This window comes from Podarcis pityusensis (genome assembly GCF_964106645.2).
Source record: "Podarcis pityusensis genome assembly, chromosome: 12".
NCBI lineage: Eukaryota > Metazoa > Chordata > Lepidosauria > Squamata > Lacertidae > Podarcis > Podarcis pityusensis.
The window spans coordinates 36,525,819-36,548,515 of record NC_138037.1 but is presented as its reverse complement, the minus strand read 5'-3'; the positions used below and the strand labels follow the sequence as shown (position 1 = coordinate 36,548,515).

Here is a 22,697-nt window from a genome sequence, read left to right as displayed (position 1 = left end):
CGCGGGTGGTGCTGTGGTCTAAACCACAGAGCCTAGGGCTTGCCAATCAGAAGGTCGGCGGTTCGAATCCCCGCAACGGGGTGAGCTCCTGTTGCTCGGTCCCTGCTCCTGCCCACCTAGAAGTTCAAAAGCACATCAAGTGCAAGTAGATAAATAGGTACCGCTCCAGCAGGAAGGTAAACGGCATTTTTGTGTGCTGCTCTGGTTCGCCAGAAGCGGCTTAGTCATGCTAGCCACATGACCCGGAAGCTGTCTGCGGACAAATGCCGGCTCCCTCGGCCAGTAAAGCGAGATGAGCGCCGCAACCCCAGAGTTGTCCGCGACTGGACTTAATGGTCAGGGGTCCCTTTACCTTTACCTAAAGGGCATAGCTTACCCTGGGACATTCAAGGCCTAGTGAACAAACAACAGCCAGCCCACTTCAGAATAATTTAGCTGCGAATAATCCAATTATATAGTGGGTGACCCTATGAAGACTTTAGGCCTTTGCTGCTTTGCTCCAACCAAATGTGGAATGTGTGGCCTACAGATTTTCCCCCGTTTTAAACTTTTGACCAGGCAGCTTTAAAACGGGCTCTTCCTCCTTTTCAAGGGGGCATCTTCTTCTTCTTCCTGCCTCTATTCCAGCTCCCCATCCCTGCGATTCCTTTTCTTCTCCAGCTCCCTCTCTCTGCACAGAGCCTAGCAGACAACAAAGCCGCCTCCCAGCTCCGATGACCTTTCTTGCCCAGAGTCACCGGCCAACCTCGCTCTGGACGCGCAGCCGCGACAGCCGGCAGCCGGGGAGGCAGCTTGCATAACAAAGGCGGCCCTCCCCGCCGCGCCGGGGCCTGGCGTCCTCCTCGCCCCCCGCCCTGCAGCGGCGGCAGCGGCAGCCCATTTGCCTAACGTTTCCCAGCCCCTTCTATGTTTATCTTTTCATGCAAATAGGGCGCGGGAGGGACAGAAGGGAGAGAAAGAAATCAGGAGGTCAGACAAGCAGGGAGAGAAAGCCTTAGAATCGCATGGCTGCTGCTTGGAAAAACACCCCCCACCCGCACTCATAGCTATATATGTGTACATATGTGTGTTCTTGCAGTAGTAATGTTTTAAGGTCTTGTTTGTCGACTTGTCCATACGCCCAATTTCTTTGTCTCTATCCGCATCCACACGTACACGTGTACATAGATGAGTGTGTGTGCATACATACAGCATGCACACACTATATGTATGTATTTATGTGACTAGACATACATATATAGAGAACACACGCTATACATATGTAGGTATATTCCTATGCATATATGTCTGTATATATCTCTGTATACACATACTTACGTATATTTCTTTATGTGTCTGCGTGCACGCTATTATGTATCTATGTATATGCATACATGCATGTGTCTGTATATACATATTACAGTGCTTTTTTCCGGGGGGGGACGCATACCCCTAAACATTTTGTGAATCTACGTTTGGCCTCATTGGGGGGCAGTATTGCAATACCAATAGGAATACGAGAGTAATTATTTTAGGGGGGAAAGCACTGTACATATAACACGCAAACATATAGATTTTGTGTGCTCGCGCGCGCGCGCGCTATATTTATTTTCTTTTGTGCCCGCGCGCTTGTAAACGCTATAATCTGCAAGCTATGGATCACCGGAGCCGGAAGATCAAAACAATAAGCAAAATAATCGGTTGGTGTTTTGATCTGCCGGCTCGGTGGATGCGCTAGACGAGGCTTGACTCTCTCCCGTCTTCTCCCCCCCTCCCTCCCCCTCCTAGTCTTTTATTTGGCCCGTTGCTATGGGTTACGGGATCAAGGCCGACCGGCTCCTCTCCCTCCCCCCCCCCGTCTCCCTCCCCGACAACCAGCCTCCGGCAGCGCTTGGGCACATGAAGGGCGCGCGGAACGCAGCAGCAGCAGCGTCCCCGCGAGGGGAGCGAGGGCGCGCGCAATGCTACTGCTGCTGCTGCTGAGCAAGCGCCTTGCACACGCCCGCACTTCAGCGCGCAACATTTGCTGCTGCTGCAGGGGGGGTTTAGGGAAAAAAGGTCCAGCCATGTGGGTTGGAAGGGGGAGGCGGGGGATGGAAGAGTGGATCGAGGCCCTTGGAGGTAAGGAACCAGCAATCTTGTTACCCCAGGTGGTACCCAGAGGAGCAAAGACTTTGGGGCGGGGGGGGGGGGGAGGGATGGAGAGGCTTGTTGAGAACTAAGGTAGTCCTTGTTTGGGTCCTCGGGCAGATGGTTAGTAGGGAGATTTTTCCTTGCGGGTTTGTGTGCCTTAACAGCAACAAAAAGCTAGGCAGTGGAAATCAACTCAGGGGTGTTGCTAAAGTCAACTGTCCCATCTTTATTTTTCTTTTTTTTAAAAAAAAAAAATCCACCTGGAGGAGGAGGAGCAGCAACTAATCTGTGAGAAGGAAAGAAGTTATTGGAAAAGCGCTGCGATGGAGCCAATACTTGGGAAAGTTGGGTTTGTGGATGCGCGCCTGGTTTCGAAGTTGCATGAGTCCAGCAGGGAAAGGGTTACTTTGCTTTTGGGAAGTTCGAGACCCTCTCAGAAGGATACTCTCCCCTCTCGGTGTTCACCCTCTCTAACCCTCCCCTCGCTGCCCTATTTGTAGTTGTGTATCTGGTATTTGCTGTTAGATGTAGAACCGGAGCGAAGCCATTTTTAAGGGAAGAGTAACATTTCAGGCAAAAGGAACTATTCTGTCCGATTGTTTCGGGTTTGTATCAAATTAATATGAAAGAGAGAGAGAGAGTGCACAAAATATACAGAAGCAGTAGCACTTCTGAGCGTTTTCAAATAAATGAAGGAGGGTGTATAGAATTGTTTTTATAGATGCAGTGTACTCAAAAGGGGGAGAGAAAAACAATATGGTATTTTATAAATGCTGATTTTCTCTCTCATAAGTCTGGATTTTTAGCCTTTGCTAAAAAGAAACTAAACTATTGGGACACTTTACAATTTAAGCAAAGTTGGATGCATTGCTAAAGCAAGTATTCCTTTTATGCGTGAAAATACTTAGTTTCCTATGAAGGAAAACACTTTTTTTGGTTAATGTTTTTATAACTACCAGGAAGCAAAGGAGCTGAGTACTTTTTTAAAATTTACATTGGGGTGTGTGTGGAAAGACCCTAAACTGTTTATTTAAAATGAAAAATTGTGTATTGTTTCTTGTTTCCTGCAAAAGCTGAGTTGTTCCAAATACCAGGTTGTTGCAATATGTTTTCTGTAAGATGTGGTGTATTATGCCAAAAAGTGTAAAATAAAAAATAAAAATAAAATATTGCTCCTACTACCAGTAGATACTGACAAAGAACAAAAATATTTTTGAGCTGTTAGCCTGCATGAAATAATGGATAAATATAAACTTTGGAAATATAACATTTTTTCTCCTTTATATTTTGAATGTACACAAAAAGGGAAAGCATTAAAAAATTAAAAGCTGGGAATTAATTGACATTAAAAGGGGGGAATGTTAATGATATATGATTAGAAAACAAAATATTATAGTAAATCTCATCATTAACACACTACAAATGTTAGCCAGAAGCAAGTCAGCACCCTGCATTTAAATAAAGAATAAAATATTAAAATACTTACAGGATATTTTATTTTGAAATGTGACAAAATTCAAACATTTTCTACACATATTAAAAAGGTAGAACACAGAAGAGTCAGCATGTAAATATTTCACTAATATTTGGTGTACAAAAAAGAAAGAAAGTCACAGTTACAGTGCGAAAGGCAGCTGTCCAAGGTATAAGAAGCAACTAATACACAGTAACAATACAAAATGTGAATTTGTGCAATGTGTGATAAAGCAAACAACACTCTGACCATAACAAATCCCAAACTCGAGACTGAATAAACTCTGAAATGATGCTCAGGCTGAAATAACTAAATATCAAATATCAAATGAGGAAATATCAAGTAAGTGCAATCACATCGATGTTGAGAGGTTTTTAGGCTTGGTATCTTTGCAGACTACTAAATCTAAAGTGCACAAATTGCTTCAAATTAACAGTAATGAGCACAGCTATGTCATTTTAAAAAGTAAACAATGTCTCCTTCCAGTTCGTTTTAGTCACTGCTGCAGTTTTCCTATTTAATGTCTGTTGCTAATTTTTCAGCAACAATTCCAATCACTGTATATTTAATGGCTCAAATTATTACTATTATTCCAACAGCAGCCTAAATATGTATCTTGCTGCTAGCTCCCTTTCAGTGATTGGGCCCCTGGATATTTTTGTACAGTTCAACAAAAATATTATCTGCAAGACACTTAATGAAGTTTACGTTGTGCAAATGCTGACATAACATGCACACAAAAATCATTGGCTCGTGGTACTTATCTGGCCTCCCCATTCCTATCCCCCCAACTCACCCTGGTCCTTAAAACACAACTGGAGTGTAATCCTATTCCTGACTACTCAGAAGTAAGGGTCACAGAGTTCAGGGAGGTTTCCTCCCAGTTACATAGGCACAAGATTTCAGCCTCACTAGATTTGAACACAACTTATTTCCTAATAAATGTAATTTTGGATGGAGTGCCAGTGAAGTTATAGTGGAGCTGTCAAAACATACACAAATTAATTTATGGCACTGCCAAGCTAGATACTTTAAACATCTGCAGTGATACAGTAAGCTTTCATCCAGAAGTTTATTTCTGTTACTCACTGGTTAACGTGTTCCCTTCCTTCATCCTCCTGCAAGAACATTCACTTTAAAACAGTGTGTGTGTGTGTGTGTGTGTGTGTGTGTCCATGTGTCCATGTAACAGCACAGATTTTTTAATGATAGGCCTCTTCACAAGACACGTGTTTCTTAGTCACACACACAAAAGTAAGACCTGTTGCCACAGTTAGGCAGAATTATAGCAGCATCCTATATATGTCTCAACTGGGGTTTATTGCCAGGTAGATTGCAGGACTGCAGGCTGGGAGCAAGCCTAACTGAACTCAATCTGGCTTACTTTTGAGTAGACATACACAGAACTGCACTGTCATGCCTATTTAATTCAACCGGCCTGTAACTGGCCATATAGCATTGTACCCAAGCGTTCCCTTTCAAGGTGAAAGCTTAATAACGAAACATACTTTTCAGAAAACCCATTTGGTCATTTATTCCTCTGCTACCTTTTGACTGAATGGCATTTTGGTTTTCTGCGTTGCAGCTGAGTTACGTAGTCAACACCACAGTAGAAAGACCACCACAGTATCACCATTTAAAATGCCAAATAAAAATATATTTTGTGGATTCCCAGAATGTTGCTATTCCAAGGTTTCCCCACCCTTTCCTTTCCCTTACAGTGAACCCCACAGTATCACATTAAGAAATCTCATTGATTTAGGTGTTGTGGTGCAGACAGTATTTGTATCGTTCAATATAACAAAGGCTACAAAATGCATACATAGCAAATGAACAGGCTGTTTTGAAAACAGAGAAAAGGCATGCCTTGGAAGTTGGGTGCATGGTCAGTCTATGTCATCTGTAACTTTCAACCAAGATAGAAGCTGTGTATCTGTCATTGGAGTGATGGCAACACATAAATGATATTTCAGGGTTCTTCAGGAACTGTGTCTGTGCTTCCTTTACATCCATGGGAAATGTTATCATCACTGCTGTGTCCAAGCCCTGAGGATGAACTGCAGAGGGGGGAAAAGTGGGGGGGAGGGAGAGAAAGAAGAGAGAGGAAATTGGTTTTCACAACACACTCAAAGCCTGAGTAACAGAGGAGAACTTTAATTATCCCCAGTCACAAAAGAGAGACAGGAAATTTGGACTTTTAATTAGCCATTTGGAGTGCAGTTGGATATTTTTTTTAGCGAGATAATTTAAACGCGAATAATTCAAGTCTGACTAAATGAAATTCACATAATCAGAATGCAGATAATTGAATTTCTACTGCATTCATTAATTCAGTGTGGAGGTGTATGTGAAGACTTCTATGATGAGCTGTCACAGCTCAATAAAATCTCAGTCAATTAATTTTTTCATTATCTTAGCACTGCATCAACAACAACAAAAGTGAACTGTGTTTATTATCATATGTGCATGTTTAGCAAAATGTAAGGAAGTAACCTTTCGGAATCGGAATCTACATAATTCTCCTTTTTCCTCCCTTCGTCTTCTACAGGAAACCGTCGTTTCAAACAGGCAAACTCGTGGATTGCGTCTTCGACAGAATATTTCGTGTGTCCAGATACACATGCCTCAATGTCCTCTGGGTTCAGCTGGGTTTGTACAAAGAGGTGAAGTCTACTGTCTGAAAGCAGAAGAGGATTCTGCAGAATCCTTTAAAGAAAATAAAGAGAAAAAATGAACCACCTTCCGATATCATTTTTTCAACATTCCTTTTAAAAATATTTTAAACTTAACTTCCAATACAGTTTTGAATCCAGTATACTGTATATGTTGGCATGGTTGGATGTGTGCTTTTCTTTAATAAATTATTTGGAATTTTAGGTGAATAAAAGAATGGCACTAATAGTTTTGAACATCTGTTATAAGAATAATTCCAAGGGCATTTTTTCCCATTTAACCATCTGCTACTACCATGTGGATCAATTACTTTTTTGGCTGGGGCAAAAGGGCTGAAATAACATACTACTATGGAAACTGGTTCAGAATCAGTTACTTTGTATACACATCAAAAACATTACTAAGTATAAGGCGCTGTAAGATTTGGACCTTCAAATGCCTCTGTAAAACAGAAATCATTTAATGCACAAATGCAAAAAAATATGTATTTTAAAGATATGTACAAATTGAATGCCATGTGCAATTATTATCTACTTTTACACAGGTTGGGAAAGTAATTTGTGGAAGCAGGAGCAAGGGAACCTTACATTTCAGTGATTTTTAAAATATAATTGCAATACACACATTTAAAATAAAAAACACTCAGTTCTGCATAAAATGTTTAATTCAACTAAATGTGCAATTAGCACAAACTGTATTAAACAGTAACAGCATTCTCCCCCTCCTTGGCAGAACTAATCTGGTTTTTGCAAAACATTTTTGAAAATGCAAGTGGATTGCTCCCAGTAACTGGAGAATTAGGTCCTTAAAATACTACACAGATAAGCTTAGCTGTTTTAATAAATAGTTCATAGCATCCAGCCCCCAACTTTCATTTCTGAAACCAATCAAAGTAAACAATTTTCTCTAAGGGACCATTCGTTCAGTATGGCCAACTAAAGCCATCCCTTGCCTGCCCCACAGAAGGTTAGCATAAAAGCACATTCTGATTGTCTCAAGTGTCATTTGGCCATTAAAACTGGACAATGTTATTAAAATCTTCTCTCAGAAGGGTCCAGTACTTGATACAGTATAATAAGTCTTGAGCAAAAGCCTATCAAGTCAATAGATAGGCTAGGCCTGGAAATCTACAGTATTAATTATTATGAGGATTAAAGAAGGAAGTGGGATGGTTCCAGTGTCAGGTGAATAAAAGGAAGTGAGATGGTTAAGCCAAAATCAGTTATGTCTACCTGAAACAAAACAGGGGTGGCTATATATTTATCTGAAAAGAAAGGGGATGATCACCCACTCCACTTTGAGTGCCGTATATTCAACAAAGATTTCAAATACTGCATTCAGGCAGGTTAAAAATGCCTGCATATACATCAGCTGTCCATGAGCACCAATGAATTAGGGTTCATTGCCCTGTGGCGAAATCCTGCACACAGCACAATCCTAACTATGTCTACTCGGAAGGCCTACTGAATACTCTGGGGCTTACCCACAGGTAAGTGGTGTTAGGAATGCAACCAAAGAGGATACTTATAGTCAACAGTAAATCCAATGAAATGACCGAACTTAAAAGTCACGGCTGACTTTAAGTCCGTTGTTTTCAATGGGTCTGCTCAGAGTGCAACTATACCTTTGGCCATCAATATGCCACACGTTATTGAGCACTTTCAACTGCAATGAGGCAGGGGAGATATGAAGAATTAAGCAAATATTCTCTGGCTTGCTATTACCCTCCTCGCGAGTGAAGGGTGAGTGAAGCAGCCTTTTTCTACCCGCAACTATCCAAACAACAGCAAATCTCCAAATACCTCACTTGCTATGAGGTGCAGTGGTTAGCATTGGACTAGGCCTGAGGAGAAGGGGGTTCAAATCCTCACTCGGCCATGAAGCTCACTGGGTGACCTTGGACCAGTTGTTGCCTCAGTCTAGCCTCTACCTCATAGGGTTGTTGGGGATAAATGACGAGGGGGAGAACCATGTACACAAACTTGAGCTTCTTGGATAAAATGTGAGGTATAAATGAAATACATAAATAGTATATAGAGTATGAATGACTTTTCTGAACTCCAGCACATCTAAAGCCATGTGATATATTGAATTCTGTTAATAAACAAAGGATCAAATTGTAGCCAAAGTTAAGCATTTTACACTGAAGAAAGGGACCGGCTTGCTCAATTCTTCCATCAAACTCAGTAGGTCTTAATCTTAACTCAGAAACCTTTCTTGATGCCTTCAGTAGCTTCTATGGCTTCAAACCATAATTCACACAAAAAAGCAGTAGCGTTGGTTTGTTTGTTTTTTAAAAAAATGAAAGTATCATCGGTGTTTGCTTTCAAAATTTGTTGCAAGATCAGGAAGAACGTAGGGTTTTTTTAAACAACATGCTGACATCCCTATTTTTAAATTCAGAGTTTTGTAACAAAAAAGACATTTGAATACAGCATGCATGCAATTCAGTTCTCAGCAGGTGTTTGTTTTGTAATAATAATAAAAAAATGGTGCTATCAGTAGTTTGATTTTGCCACCCAACTAAAGCCTAAGTAACTGTTCATGAGAGTATACTGTTACTGCTTTGCTGCTGTTTGAAATGTATTTTATTTTCTTTATAAAATAATCGGTAATCTTTAAAATTGATTTTTGATGGTTTGAGGCGTCGCGCCACAAAAGTAATGAGCACTAATGTCAATGATATTGGACAGAAATTCATTTTAGCTTTATTTCGTGTCCAGTGCAATTCTGCTAAGCCTTGAACCGACAAAGCCCTGTTATTAACTTGCTGGTAACCTAACACTTGGGAACAGCAAACAGAAGTGATAAAAGCACAGGTTGGTCAGCACCTCAAGGCTACCTTCTCCCCCCCCCCCTCCTCGTTCCCTGCCCCCACCCCAATAGCTATAATTCAATTTCCAATTTTATTTTGCATTAGGCTCGTTATTTTACAGTTATTCTCTTTTCTGCTTAACAGTGCCATCTGGAGGTTATGAAAGAAGTGAAGGGACCAGAAATAATAAATCAGAAAGACGCCCCTTAAACAACAGGTACAGGAACTTGGCAGCGCAAACATGTCGATGCTGAGTCAACCTGTGAACTGAAATATGGGTTTTGTTCACCCACATGCCCTAAAATCATCTTTCCCCCAAGCTTTTTATTGTGAAATAAACCGTGGGGCTCCAATATTTTTTGCATTAAGAGGGTCTACTAGTTGAAATGTATATAGTAAGCCCCGGGGGTTATGTTCTGGGAATCATGCCTAATGTCAAAATCACCTTAAAAGACCTTGGGTGCAATGGTGGGAAGGATTGCCAAAGTCTTTTTTCCTGGATGCCTGTGCCCTATTTTTATTATTACTGCCAGGCGCATAAATCTGAATGTGCACAAGTTAAATGCTGGGATAGCTCAGTCAGTAAAGCATCAGACTCTTAATCTTAGGGTCACAGGTTCTAGGGCTGGGCGATATCTGGTTTTCAACATTGTGATATATCACCAGCTAAACATCAGGATATACCGATATATCACAATGTCTGAATGAAGGATGGAGTTATGTAGAGGAATTGGCTGGCTTCAGAGTTTTTCCCCACATTGTGATTTTTGCTTAGCGGGTACACACACACACACACACACACACACACACACCATGTTTTGCAATATATTGCCAGGTCAAAAATTATGAAACCAGTATCATAGTATAGACTTCAAACCAGTTTTGGGTAACATATGCTGCCCAGGACTAGGGGGTTCGAGCCCCACATTGGGCAAAAGATTCCTGCATTGCAGGGGGTTGGACTAGATGACCCCTGGGTCCCTTACAACTCTAGGATCCTAAGTTGCAGGCTTCATGCAGAACTAACCACAAGTAGCTGTAAATGTCTTGCTTGCCTGCCTCATATCTTGAGAGGAACACAGCACATGTGAGAAGGGGTCAGCATGCATGCTACTGTAGGCATATATGAGGGAAGACCAGGCCCAATCAGGATCTCCTCTTTGCCTCTACATGTATAAACCCCTTTGGCATGCATAGAAGGTGGGAGAAATCACCACCCTTTATATCAGCAGTGAGGGTTGGCAGGGATAGCCAACGCAGTCATTCTCCTTCTGCATTCTTTCAGCACAAAGTGGGGTTGTCTAAACTGTGGTCTAAACCACTGAGCCTCTTGGGCTTGCCAGTCAGAAGGCTGGCGGTTTGAATCACCGTGACGGGTTGAGCTCCCATTGCTCTGTCTCAGCTCCTGCCAACCTAGCAGTTCAAAAGCACGCCAGTGCAAGTAGATAACTAGGTACCGCTGTGGTGGGAAGGTAAACAGAGTTTCCCTGCGCTCTGGTTTCCGTCATGGTGTCCCGTTGCGCCAGAAGCAGTTTAGTCATACTAGCCACATGACCTGGAAAGCTGTCTGTGGACAAACGCCGGCTCCCTTGGTCTGAAAGCGAGATGAGCACCGCACCCAATAGTTGCCTTTGACTGGACTCAACTGTCCAAGGGTCCTTTACCTTTTTCCTTTTTTTAACCTGGCTGATGGGAGCAGGGTATCTTTCAAGGAAAACACCCCAGGGCAAGAGACATGGAGAAAGAGGACTAAATTTTCACACTGCAGTTTGACGTTACCAGCCAAATCCAAAATGGCAACACCTGCAGAGAACCTGAATTTACAGAAGAACAAATAGATATATATGAGGCTTCAATGCTCTTATTAAAGTGGGATACAAAGGGTTTTACAGATTTTACATTTTCGTACACACCTGTATGGACCCATGAAGGGCCTGAGGCCTGCTTAGTGGCCGCACTCTTCCCTACCTAGTGGTGGAAGGGAATACCAGTCTGTGCATGCTCAGAGGCACTCTCTGTTGCTTCTTATATTCATGGGTCAACATCCCGGCTCACATAAAGCTTGGGGCATTTGCATGCAAAGAGGCTTTTAAGATCCTAATCTCTGCTGGAACGGGAGCCTAAACCCACCTTTTGGCTCCTCCAAAGAACAGTTTGTGCATAAAGTAATCTCTGCGATGTTTGCTTTTAGACCATCCGCAGAGGGCTCAGGATGCGCGAATCAGAATGAATTCCTCCTCCCCAAGCTAAAAACAAGTATGTTTTAATAAAGGCAAAACATGTGGTTGGTCTTGTTTGGACAGAGGCCAAAATCTGGTTCTTTTCAACATGATTTTATTAGGTATATTACACACTGTTCTGTTGGAGGAGAGCATATGGCTGAGCAGCGCAACTTAATCCTAACTAAAGATTTCCTGTATCTTCTGTAACCCAATATAGTGACAGATGCAGGCCTGCATGTGTGCAGAAGGTTAACACTCTGATTTTGTTTTCAACAAATTTACTCAGCCCATTTACATCATATTATGATGGGAAGGCAGCGGAAGGGAGGGAGCAGAGGAGGAGGAGGTGAAACAAGACCGCAGAAACAAGCAAACACAGCCTGTGTTCTGGTGCCCTCTATTGAATGCACACACATAGATGTTTCAGCAGGAATCTTCGCGAAACGGAGGCTACAATAAAGTTTACCAAAAAAAAAAATTGCAAAAAATAATAATAAAAGAATATTTTTAAGAAAATTGAAAACTGAAATGAGTTTTCCACGTGTAGAAAAAAGGTAGCATACAAATTACATGTATGTTTTTAGGGTCTATTGTACTGACACCACCTAGAAAGAGAGAGAAAAATTCTTCTAGAGAATTGAGGCAATCCTAGAACTGTAGAGTTGGAAGGCCCCACAAGTGTCTAGTCCAACCCCCTGCAACGCAAGAAATTTTTGCCCTGCATGGTTCTCGAACCCACAACCCTGAGATCAAGGGTCTCATGCTCTACTGAGAATAAGGGGTTCTTAGCTGCCATTGGTTGAAAAAGCATGAAACGAGTTCCAGTTCTGGAAGTTTCATTCAGTATTTATTGGAGAATTGATCTGTTTTCTATTTGGAGTGTACTGTTTGGATCATTCCAGTGTCTTGTACACAGTGTACCTTGTTTGTTATTATATAGTGGCCATGGTAGATTTTGTTTCCGTTTGCTTGTTCCACTTACTATCTTAATTGTTTCCTGTGACTTTCTCATTTTGTTGCCGACATTGGAAAACCCCTTCTTGGTTTTGTTTCATTTACAAATGCATTCTCTTGTAGTTATCGCATGGAAAAGAAAAAAATAATAGCCATCCTTATAGTTTAGGGGAGAATTTGGGTCCCTGCCATTTTTGTCTTAAAATCACAATTTTTCCCTGAGGTGGTTAATAGCAAGAAATCCAAGGAAGTGGGTTTGTAGAGGGGTTCTGACTGCAGGACCCCAATTTATGAAACAGTATCCCCATTCAGTGCCAAATTTACATATAAGCTAAACAAGCTATAGCTTAGGGCCCCACTCTCTTGGGGGGCCACCAAAAGAGTTTAAAGGGGAAAAAACTGGATGTATATTTCCAAAATATAAGATAAAAACCAAATAAAATAAAACCTACATACAGCAACAGTGTTTTGCGTTGTGTATGGACCTATTAGGTCCACAAATTACCATATAGCATATAATCAACACAAAAAACAGTGACAATTTGTTGTTGACAAAGGACAGCTGGACATATTACCTTCAGTAGCTTAGGGCAGGCTTCCTCAACTTCAGCCCTCCAGATGTTTTTGGCCTACAACTCCCATGATCCCTAGCTAGCAGGACCAGTGGTCAGGGATAGTGGGAACTGTAGTCTCAAAACACCTGGAGGGCCGAGGTTGAGGAAGCCTGGCTTAGGGCCTCATCAAACCTAAATCCGGCCCTGTCCCCATGATGTTGTGGGCATTAAATTCCAGCACACATTCCACAACCCCCTATGTTATGCGGACTCACCCTTTCTGCAGAAAATCTGGTACATTTTTAAAAAAACCTGTTGCTACTCTCAGCAATGGGCAGTGCCGTAATGGGGTGTGTGTGTGTGTCCCCGGGTGAAACCTCCGGAGGAGCACCCTTGAGCCTCCGTATGTGTGTGTGTGCGCGCGCATGCGCACACGTGTGTGTACAGAAATGTGTTTTTGGGGGGGGCGGTGCCAAACTAAGTCTTTGACCCAGGAGAAGTAAAGCCTAGTTCTGCCTCTGGCAACAGGCATTCTTGGCTCGCTCCTCTGCCCTCTCTCCTATGCCAACAGGCAGCAGGAACTATAATGGTGCTGGAGAGAGCAGCAGTGGACCTACCTACGCTTCCACAACATTGATGGTTGTGTGGAGGTCTTCTTTCATTCCCTTTCCTTAGGAAAAGCAGTTTCCTTTAATTTGCTCCAATAAATGGAGACGACCCCCATAAGAGGCCAGAATTCACACTGCCAACTAGATCATAGACTGTGCATCTGTTCTCAAGGAGGGTAGATGTACCATCCTAGCCAGACACTATCAACAGAAATTTGTGTGGGGCCTGGACTTACGGTTTGGCATACATTCTAGTCAGGAACCTCTCACTCTCCTCCCTTTCCTCAGATGTGGAGGGGGGGGCACAGAAAGTGGGAACTCGAACCCTAGGCTGCTTTTTTGCTGCCCTCCTCCATTTTTCCAGAGACCCAGACTATAAGCAGCTTCTGGCACCGAAACAGCCATGGCTATTTATAAAAGCTGCAGACTGTTTTATGTCGGTGCTGCGCTGGCTCTGCAGAGAGACAAAAAGCCTGTGCATAAAAATTAATTAATTGGGAGCGCCTGCTCATTCACTTTAATAAAAACCCAGCCTCTGGTTTAGATTTTCAAAGTAGGAGAACAGAGCATGTCCAATGTTGAGGGACATGCTCTGCCCCTTCCCTCAAGATTCTGGGCAGGGCATGCTGAGATTCCACTCGCCAGGAAAGCTGCAGGCCTCTGAACACCTTTAGCTCCTCTGAAACGTAAGGAGCTGCCTTTCTATCCATTTAGTTCTTCTGTCTCCTCAGGGATCCAGGCAGGGGGCAGGGATTGAAACCAGGGACCTTTGGCAAGCAGGGAACCTCTGTCCACAAGCCCGCAAACCTCAACCGTGGGAACATTTGATCCAACCCCGCACAATAATAAGCCATATTCACTGTAGAAAAACCAGTCTGCATAGTTGTCTCACGAATACAGGTATCCCTAATGCTATTCAGTCTTGTACGTATTTCTAGGGGTGAGCAACTGATGGCCCCTAGGGTAAATCCAGGGGTGTTTTGTGGCCCTCAGTTGACTGTGGCACTGAAAAAAGGGTTTTGTGGGTGGAGAAATGGCTTGTGAGCAGGAAATTTAGATGGGGCGGAGGTCCTGATCTAAAAAGTGGCACAATTTGGGTGCCCAAGAAGGCCACATAATTGCATTACGCAATTCAGAGGCTATTCTTATGTGAGGCTTCTTAATTCTAATTTAGGAACGTGCTTTCAATTTTCCTGTTGGCTGTAGTAGTTCTCTTACATCTCTGGGATAAAATCAGTATGTTTATTTTGAGCATTTCTTCCATTTCCAGGGAATTTGCACCTTGGAAAGGCTGGGAATCTCTTATTTATGAATTATGCTCCATTACACAATGCAACTCTCTCCTCTTCCATCTTCCTGCTCAACCCACGAGCCAAGGAACATAAATACAAGATCCCACACCCCTCACTACACATTGCACAGATGGGGGATTCCCCAGCCTTTCCAGTTTGCGACACCCCAAGGCAGATCCTCCATCAGACGATCAGCGCACTGATGTTTATGTGGCCACAGGATGGAAGGGAATGCTTGTATAAACACTGTAACAGGAGCTATAATCCTAGCTGTTTCTCCCAGACGTTATAAATCCTGCTTATGAATAAGAGTCCTCTGCGCCAGTAAAAAATGGCAGCTGCAGGCAATGAAAGTACATCAGGGCTCTCCCTCGCTGGATCTTTCCTAGGTAATCTCACTGCGGTGAAGAAAAATTATGGGAAGCTTTATGGGACAGGATAGAAGCTAAAGGTGTGGAGGGGACAGGGGATCAAATATGAAATGAGGTTTATTTTGGCAAAAATAAACTGTTTTGAGCATGCCAATAGCAAAAACGAGTGAGTGTAGTTATATAGCATTATGACATGACAGTGCTATTCGCAGCCTCTAATGCCAATAATACAATACAGTCGTACCTTCGTTCTTGAATGCTTTGGTACTCGTACGTTTTGGCTCCCGATCGCTGAAAATCCAGAAGTGTTCTGGTTTTCAAACATTTTCGGAAGCCGAACACCTGAAGCGGCTTCCGCTTGAGTGCAGGAGGCTTCTGCAGCCAATAAGAAGCTGTGCCTTGGTTTTCGAATGGTTTCAGGAGTCATACAGACTCCTGGGATGGATTGAGTTCAAGAACCAAGGTTCCACTGTATTAGAATAGGATTGTTTTTACAGCTGAAAAAAGTGTTGGCCCATAGACCTGAACAAGATTCTTTTTAACTGCTGAACGGCCATCAATAATGGATTGGTCATGTGAACAGGGGTTGGTGAATGGATTTACAATCGTCGTAATTTTATATAAGAACATATGGGGAGCTCTGGTGCCGGATGTATGTATAAGCTAAACAAGCTATAGCTTAGGGCCCCACTCTCTTGGGGGCCCCCCAAAAAAATAAAGGGGAAAAAACCTGGATGTGCATTTCCAAAATGTAAGTTCAACAATTACTTTGATAAAATACTACTTTGTTATGTGCAAATGGCTTGAGATACCTATTAGGTCCATAAATTACCATGTAGCATATATCCAACACAAAAAACAGCGACAATTTGTTGTGACAAAGGACAGGTGGACATATAAAGGGCTCCATTACCTTCAGTAGCTTAGGGCCTCATCAAACCTAAATCTGGCCCTGCCAGCATCCCATTCTCTCAGTGGCCAAACAGATGGCCACTGCAGAGGAAGCCTGTAGACAGGATGTGACCGTTAGGACCACTGTGGACTTAATGGACTAACAGCGTTAAGAAGCTCTGTTGAGCAGAGCCCTAGACGTCTGCCCCAAGTCCGACCACGGTGGCACCACTGATTTTCAAGAGGGTTACTAATCGATTTCACCATTCCAAAGGAGAAGGTTCGACAGCAGCCGCATGCTTGCTGGACACAACCAAAATGATCACAGAGATGGAGCAATCCCCCTATGAAAAAAGCTTGCACCATTGGGGATTTCTCAGTTTAGAGCTCAGGAAGCTCGGGTCTCCAGCTGTTTTTTGGACTACAACTCCCATCACCCCTAGCTAGCAAGACCAGTGGTCGGGGATGATGGGAACTGTAGTCCAGAAACAGCTGGAAGCCCCAGTTTGGGAAACACTGATTTAGAGAAAAGTTAACACAATAGACCTTTATAACATTATGCCTGGCATGAAGAAGGAGGGCAGAGAAGAGTTTTTCTCCCTCTCTCACAACCCTGGAACTCAAGGAAAGCCAAAGAAGCTGCAGGCTGGAAGATTCAGAACTGAGAGTACAGCTTCACACAGTGTATAGTTGAGCTGTGGAACTCATTGCCACAGGAGGCAATGTTGGACAAAATCATACAGAATAAAGCTTTCAATGGCTACAACCAATGATGGCTTGGCTCTGCCTCCACAATCAGAGCCAGCAACGCTTCTGAATACCACTGGCTGGAAGCCACAGAAGAGGAGAGTGTGGGTCTTGTGTTCGGGTCCTGCTTGGCGGTTTCCCACAGGCATCCGGTCGGCTACTGTGAGAACAGGATGCTAGACTGGATGGGCTACTGGCCTGATGCAGCACGTTTGCCTTATGTTCTTATGAAATCTGAGGACTATGCTTCTAATTTGCAGGTACATTAAAAAAGCAATTATAATAGAAGGTTGAGAAGGTGATTAAAGAAGAATGACGCAATAACATCAGGAATGTAATGGACATATGTTTGTAACGGGAGTGGGAAACCTATTGGGGGGGGGATGTATTAAATTTAAATAATTTGGATGGATTTGTTAAAATGTGGAAAACTAATAAAAATTAATATTTAAAAAAGAGCAATTATTGCCGTGAAACTCCCATTGATGCTGCAATCCTAATCACAACACAATAAATACCAAACACAATATATATATGCTGCCTCTTTATTTAAGTAAGGCTTTAATATTCTTGTGCTGCAAAAAAGGACAATTTAAGCCTCTTGCCTATTTTACGTCTGTTGAGCTTGCACCAGAGAGTGGCAATTTAGTTCCTTCACCGTATCACATTTCAAGAAAAACATACATACACGCAGTGCTGCTTCCAAGGGTAAAAGGGGGAGGGGATCCCAGAGGAAACAAAACGTTACAGGAATGGAAACAGAGTGTGCTCAGCATCTCAGCTACATTATGCAGCCCCTTACCTGGGAGCTTGTGCAAATGCACAACTGTGGCCACAAGGTGGCTGTCGTGTACAAGGGATGAGGGCCCCGGAAATTAATGACCTCATTAAAACAAGAAAACCACCAAACGGGAAGAAGAAGCAAGCGCACTCACTTTTGGAGGAACTGCTGCAAGCCTTGTCGGCGCTGGTCCACGTGTTGGGGGTTATTGGTGTTGAAAAAGGGCGTTCGGGCTGGAAGTTCTGGCAGTTGTCTTTAAAACACACACACAAACCAGAAAGCGTGAGTAGCCCAAAATGAAAAACATGAATAAAAAATGCTTTTGTTGGTTTGTTTGTTAAAAGCGGGGCTTTTTTTTCAGCCGGAACTCAAGTTTCAGCACCTCTTAGGGGGGCGCCGTTGCCATTATAAGAGAACAAGGGAGGCGTTCCTGGTGAACACCTTCTTTTCTAGATAAATAGCACTGGTTAAAAGGATTGCTGAACTCAGATGGAGAAAAATGAAACAATACTGACTTGGGATTTCTATGGGCAATGACTTAACACCTGGCAAAGCTAATAGCCACACACTTTGACAGCAAACTTCAGAGTTGCAGCCATGTTCGCTTGTTGTGGCAAAAGCTATGAACCATTTGGGGGCAAGCTAATATTAGCTGATTAACACTGCACCAACAGCTTCCATGGGCTACTACACTCTCCTTCATTTGATACATGAAGTGTTACCACCATCTATCTCTCCTATCCTTTACTCCTCCCTCCCTCAGCAATTAGGGTTTTTTTACATCGCTATCTCAGCTTTCTTTCATCTTGGAAAACAAGGTGACATACGTTTGGTTCCCAGGCATGGCCTATGCAGGCACTGACCCAGACCTCTTGGCTTCCATGATGTGGTGGCCCTATGTGCTTTCAAGACCATAGTTTCACCGGCAGAGGAGTGTTCTGAATGTGCTATCTGTGCGATGACCAAAGCCAGCTTCCTAAGAACAGTAGCTCGATTCAGACAGCACACAAAGCCATAGTTAGGAGAGCTCAGCTATGGCTTGGTGCGATGTCTGAATTGACAAACTATGGCCAGCAAATGAGAATGAAAAATCACAGCTTGTTCATGATTAAAAGGTAAAGGACCCCTGACAGTTAAGTCCAGTCACAGACAACTCTGGGGTTGCGACGCTCATCTCGCTTTACTGGCCGCAGACAGTTTTTCCGGGTCATGTGACCAGCATGACTAAGCCGCTTAGGCGAAACCAGAGCAGCGCACGGAAACACCATTTACCTTCCCGCCAGAGTGGTACCTATTTATCTACTTGCACCGGCGTGCTTTCGAACTGCTAGGTTGGCAGGAGCTGGGACAGAACAATCCCCCTGTCGCGGGGATTCAAACTGCCGACCTTCTGATCGGCAAGCCCAAGGCTCAGTGGTTTACACCACAGTACCCACACTAAACTGGGATTGCATGTGCATTGCTGAATGGGTGGGTATCCTTCTCATGTATGAGTGATGTTGTACCTTCCTCTGTACCTCGTCCACAAAATGTTCTCCTTCCTTTGTGCCATGTAAAAAAAAATGTTAAGTTGTTCTGGCAGAGGCCTGTCTGTTTTAATTATTTGCCAGGCACTTAGCAAAACGTTCAGCATCCTTTACCTTGCACAGCACTTAGCGAAACGTCAAGGACTTCATAAATAATACAGGATATTATTAATAGCACAAGAGACTTGGGAAAGGCAGAGGCACCACAGGGATGGTTTGAATGGAAGCCTTTGCTTCCCTCTTCTCCATGTTCCCTACCCTGCAAACATATAAAACTGATTATTGGTGCAGGGTCGGTCCAAGATATTTTGCTGCCCAAGGCAAAGGACAAGGAAAAACCCTGCACATCCTGCATGCAATAGCCAACTGAACTGGCATCTGAATCTTATTTCAACACTGGAAACAGAGCACGCCCTTCACTGCCCTGAGGGAAGCAGGCTAGGGAGCAAGGCATATGGCACATACAGCACAACCTCCAGCATTTTATTGCCATTCCCCCAGCCCAACATCTCCTGTGCTGAGGGAGCTGCTTCACTCTGTCTATTGGTAGGGCCGGTCCTGACAAGGAGGCAAGAAAGATCAAGCGCTTCTTCTCCCCCACAGCACTAGATCAAGGCTATATTTCCTATTTTTCAGAAAAAGAATGAGGTTTTTAACCTACCCTCTGGGAGAGGGAAAAGGCTAGGTGTACGCTTTAATAAAGCAAGTTTCAGAAACATTTGGACATTGACTCACATTAGCGCTGCGTTACTCTGAAGTCTCTGGCGAAGCCACACGAATTCACGAAAGCGCCGCCGGACGCAAGACGTTTTCCTCGTAAAGCACATGCTGTTTGTCTGTAAAGAGACAGGACTTGTTCACCGTGACTCGAAGATACACCACCTTCCCAATACCCAAGAACTTCGTTGTTTGCATCCATCCAATGGAGTGTGCCTCTGGGGGTGAAGTCAAACGGCTGCACTAGCGGCAGTAAAGTGACCTTCCTGGGAAGCAAACCTGGGCAGTGTGTATGGAGGTCCTAGGCGGCCCACATGACAAGATCTCAGCCTCGCTGATGTGGTCCAAAGGAAAGCAGCGCAATATGTCTGGCACCAGCTTAGCTTCAGAAGTTGCCGGAAGGAGGAGTGCAAGGCATGGCGAGGTAGCAAATGCTCAGCAGGCCCCTTTCTTAACTGCAGGCCTCTGTGCCACCTAACAAGAGCCTTCTAAAACTGCCCCTGAATGTCAGAACAGTGCAAATTGCTGGAGCTGCAACCCAAATGGAAAACGTGGAGGTTTCAGCCGATGTACTTGCCAAGGCCTAGAAATCCCCTTGATCCCAAAGAGGATTTTAGTTCCCAGACCAGAATCTGCAAACCCCGTCCCAAACAATCCACAGTTAAACAGAGAATCCAGGAGAACCTTGAATCAGATCACAGGAACATCTTTGCATGTGACTGCCAGGTTAAAATAATTAGCATCTAAAGCACAAGGCCATGTTTCCACCACAGTTCTTTTGATACATGTAAAGTTTGAGGAAGACTGTGGATGCTGTTGTGTGTAGCGACAGAACCAAACTATTAAAGTCTACATTTTTTAAAAAGCCCATCCAACATCCTGATTCTTACTCCTAGAAGTCTAAGTGCTTCCCTATATCTCCACCAATGTCCTTATCCTGTTCCATTAAATACAATGCAATTATCACGGATGCCAGTGATAGCTGCTTCATGAGACCAAGTCAGTCACCCAACTGCTTCCTGAAAGATAAAATGCATCACCTGCTCATGAAACTATGCCCCGTGTTATCACTCACGTGATTGCTTTTCCTAGTCTCACTAGCGTACTGGATTAAATCAAGAAGATTATTTCTCCTTACTTATCAAAACTCCAGACCACGGAGAGAAAGGAAGGGTTAGGATTATTCTCCAAACTGCAGCTTGAACAATCAGAAATGACACTTCTGTGCATCATCATCATCATAATTTATTATTTATACCCCGCCCATCTGGCTGAGTTTCCCCAGCCACTCTGGGCGGCTCCCAATCAAGTGTTAAAAACAGTACAGCGTTACATATTAAAAACTTCCCTGAACTTCCATATTACATATTAAAAACTAATGCTAAACTTCCTTTCCACCCAATTTATGCCAAGAAATCAGATCTGGGCAAGTTGTAATTTGCACAAACCAGGAGCAGATGAAAAGAACTGGCGTGTGGGAAAAGAGCAGGTATGTGGATTCAGACAAGAGGGTGAAATTCAAAAGGGTGGCTGCAGCCTTCAGACCATTACATCTGAAGCACGTAAAACTAGGGTACAGGATTCAATAACTACCCAATAATAAACTGCCTTAGCAAAAATATCAAGTTATTCGAAACAGCACTCCCCCCGGTGTGGGCCTGGAGTAAGCCTGAGTCCCTATGTACTTAAATAAAACTGCCTGTGTTTTAGTAGAAAAAAACAATACTCCCAAGGACTCTAAATGTATTCTTTATAACTTCAGATACATTTCCGCATCTGAAGAAAGATGGTGGCTTCTTCTCCACTGGAGATTTTTAAATAGAGGTTGAGGGGTCATCTGTCAGGCAGAGGGCCTTCTCGGTAGTGGTGCCCGCCCTGTGGAACTCCCTCCCATCAGATGCCAAGGAAATAAACAACCATCTGACTTTTAGAAGACATCTGAAGGCAGCCCTGTTTAGGGAAGTTTTCATGTTTGATGTTTTAATGTTTTAATGTCAGATGTATTCTAAAAGTCAGATAGTTTCCTGTAACCTCACTTCTCACAGTGAGGGAACCGCCAGAAGGCGCTCAGAGCTGGACCTCAGTGTCCGGGCTGAATGATGGGGGTGGAGACACTCCTTCAGGTATACTGGGCAGCGGCATAATTGGCACTTTCGTAGAAAACATCACAAGGCAACACACAGACTAAAAACACAGCATTGCACTAAAAAATGTCAGACACCATTGGGTTAAGAACTGGCTGGCAGGGGCCCTTTCTGGATTGTATGGCCATAACTTCTACTGGCAAGGAGTTCCACAGGTCAGATACTGCCACATTAAAGGCTTGAGACCACAGCTAAACCTGAAGGGCATGTGGAGCCACCAAAAGCATTGCATCAGATCTGATAACCAGGGAAAGGATCGTGTGCGTCAAGACACTGATCGCCACAGTGCTGTGTCTCCTTTATTTTTATTTTATTTTCCTTTTCCTGCTGCCACCAAAACTGGTGGAATTGGGAGGGAAGGTGGCAGAAAAAACGGGCTTGAGGGGCTGATCGGGCCCCTGAACTGGGGGTCAGCACACACCCCCACAGACATCAGTTTAAAAAACCGCTTGTCTCATGCGCTGTAAGGCACAGTTTGCATATCTACACAGCGATCAAAGGACATGGGCAAAAGTGATGCAAAAGCATTTTCCCTGCAGCTGGTGTACTTACATGAATGAAGATCTCATAGTCTATATGTGAATGCCAGGAGTCTTCCTTTTTTTATCCGAGGGTCTCGCACCAAGACCGTGACAAATTCCTGCAAGCGCATAATAATAATGAAAAAGTGGTGAATATGCAAGTTAAGAATCCTTCTTCTAAGAGAGTTTTGAAGGAGGCCGTTCCCAAGCCGCTTCTGTTATCGTTAGCCAATGTCACAGACTTTAAATAAGGGCTCCGGAGGGGGGGAGAAATAAGGAAGCAAAATGAAAAGCC

At 43.5% G+C, this 22,697-nt stretch overlaps 1 protein-coding gene across 2 annotated transcripts in view; it reads right to left on the bottom strand.

The window, feature by feature from the left end:
- Positions 1–3,591: 3,591 nt before the first annotated feature.
- The window catches only part of SNX10 (sorting nexin 10), a 49,247-nt gene continuing 30,141 nt past the window's right edge, over positions 3,592–22,697 (bottom strand). For both annotated transcript variants that reach the window (XM_080975116.1, XM_080975117.1), the window contains exons 4-8: positions 22,434–22,521; positions 19,756–19,856; positions 17,649–17,747; positions 6,080–6,292; positions 3,592–5,643 (exon numbers count right to left, since the gene is read on the bottom strand). In XM_080975116.1, coding sequence (XP_080831242.1) covers positions 5,556–5,643; positions 6,080–6,292; positions 17,649–17,747; positions 19,756–19,847 — 492 coding nt within the window. In that variant the 5' untranslated portion in view covers positions 19,848–19,856; positions 22,434–22,521 and the 3' untranslated portion in view covers positions 3,592–5,555. The remainder of the gene's footprint in view (positions 5,644–6,079; positions 6,293–17,648; positions 17,748–19,755; positions 19,857–22,433; positions 22,522–22,697) is intronic.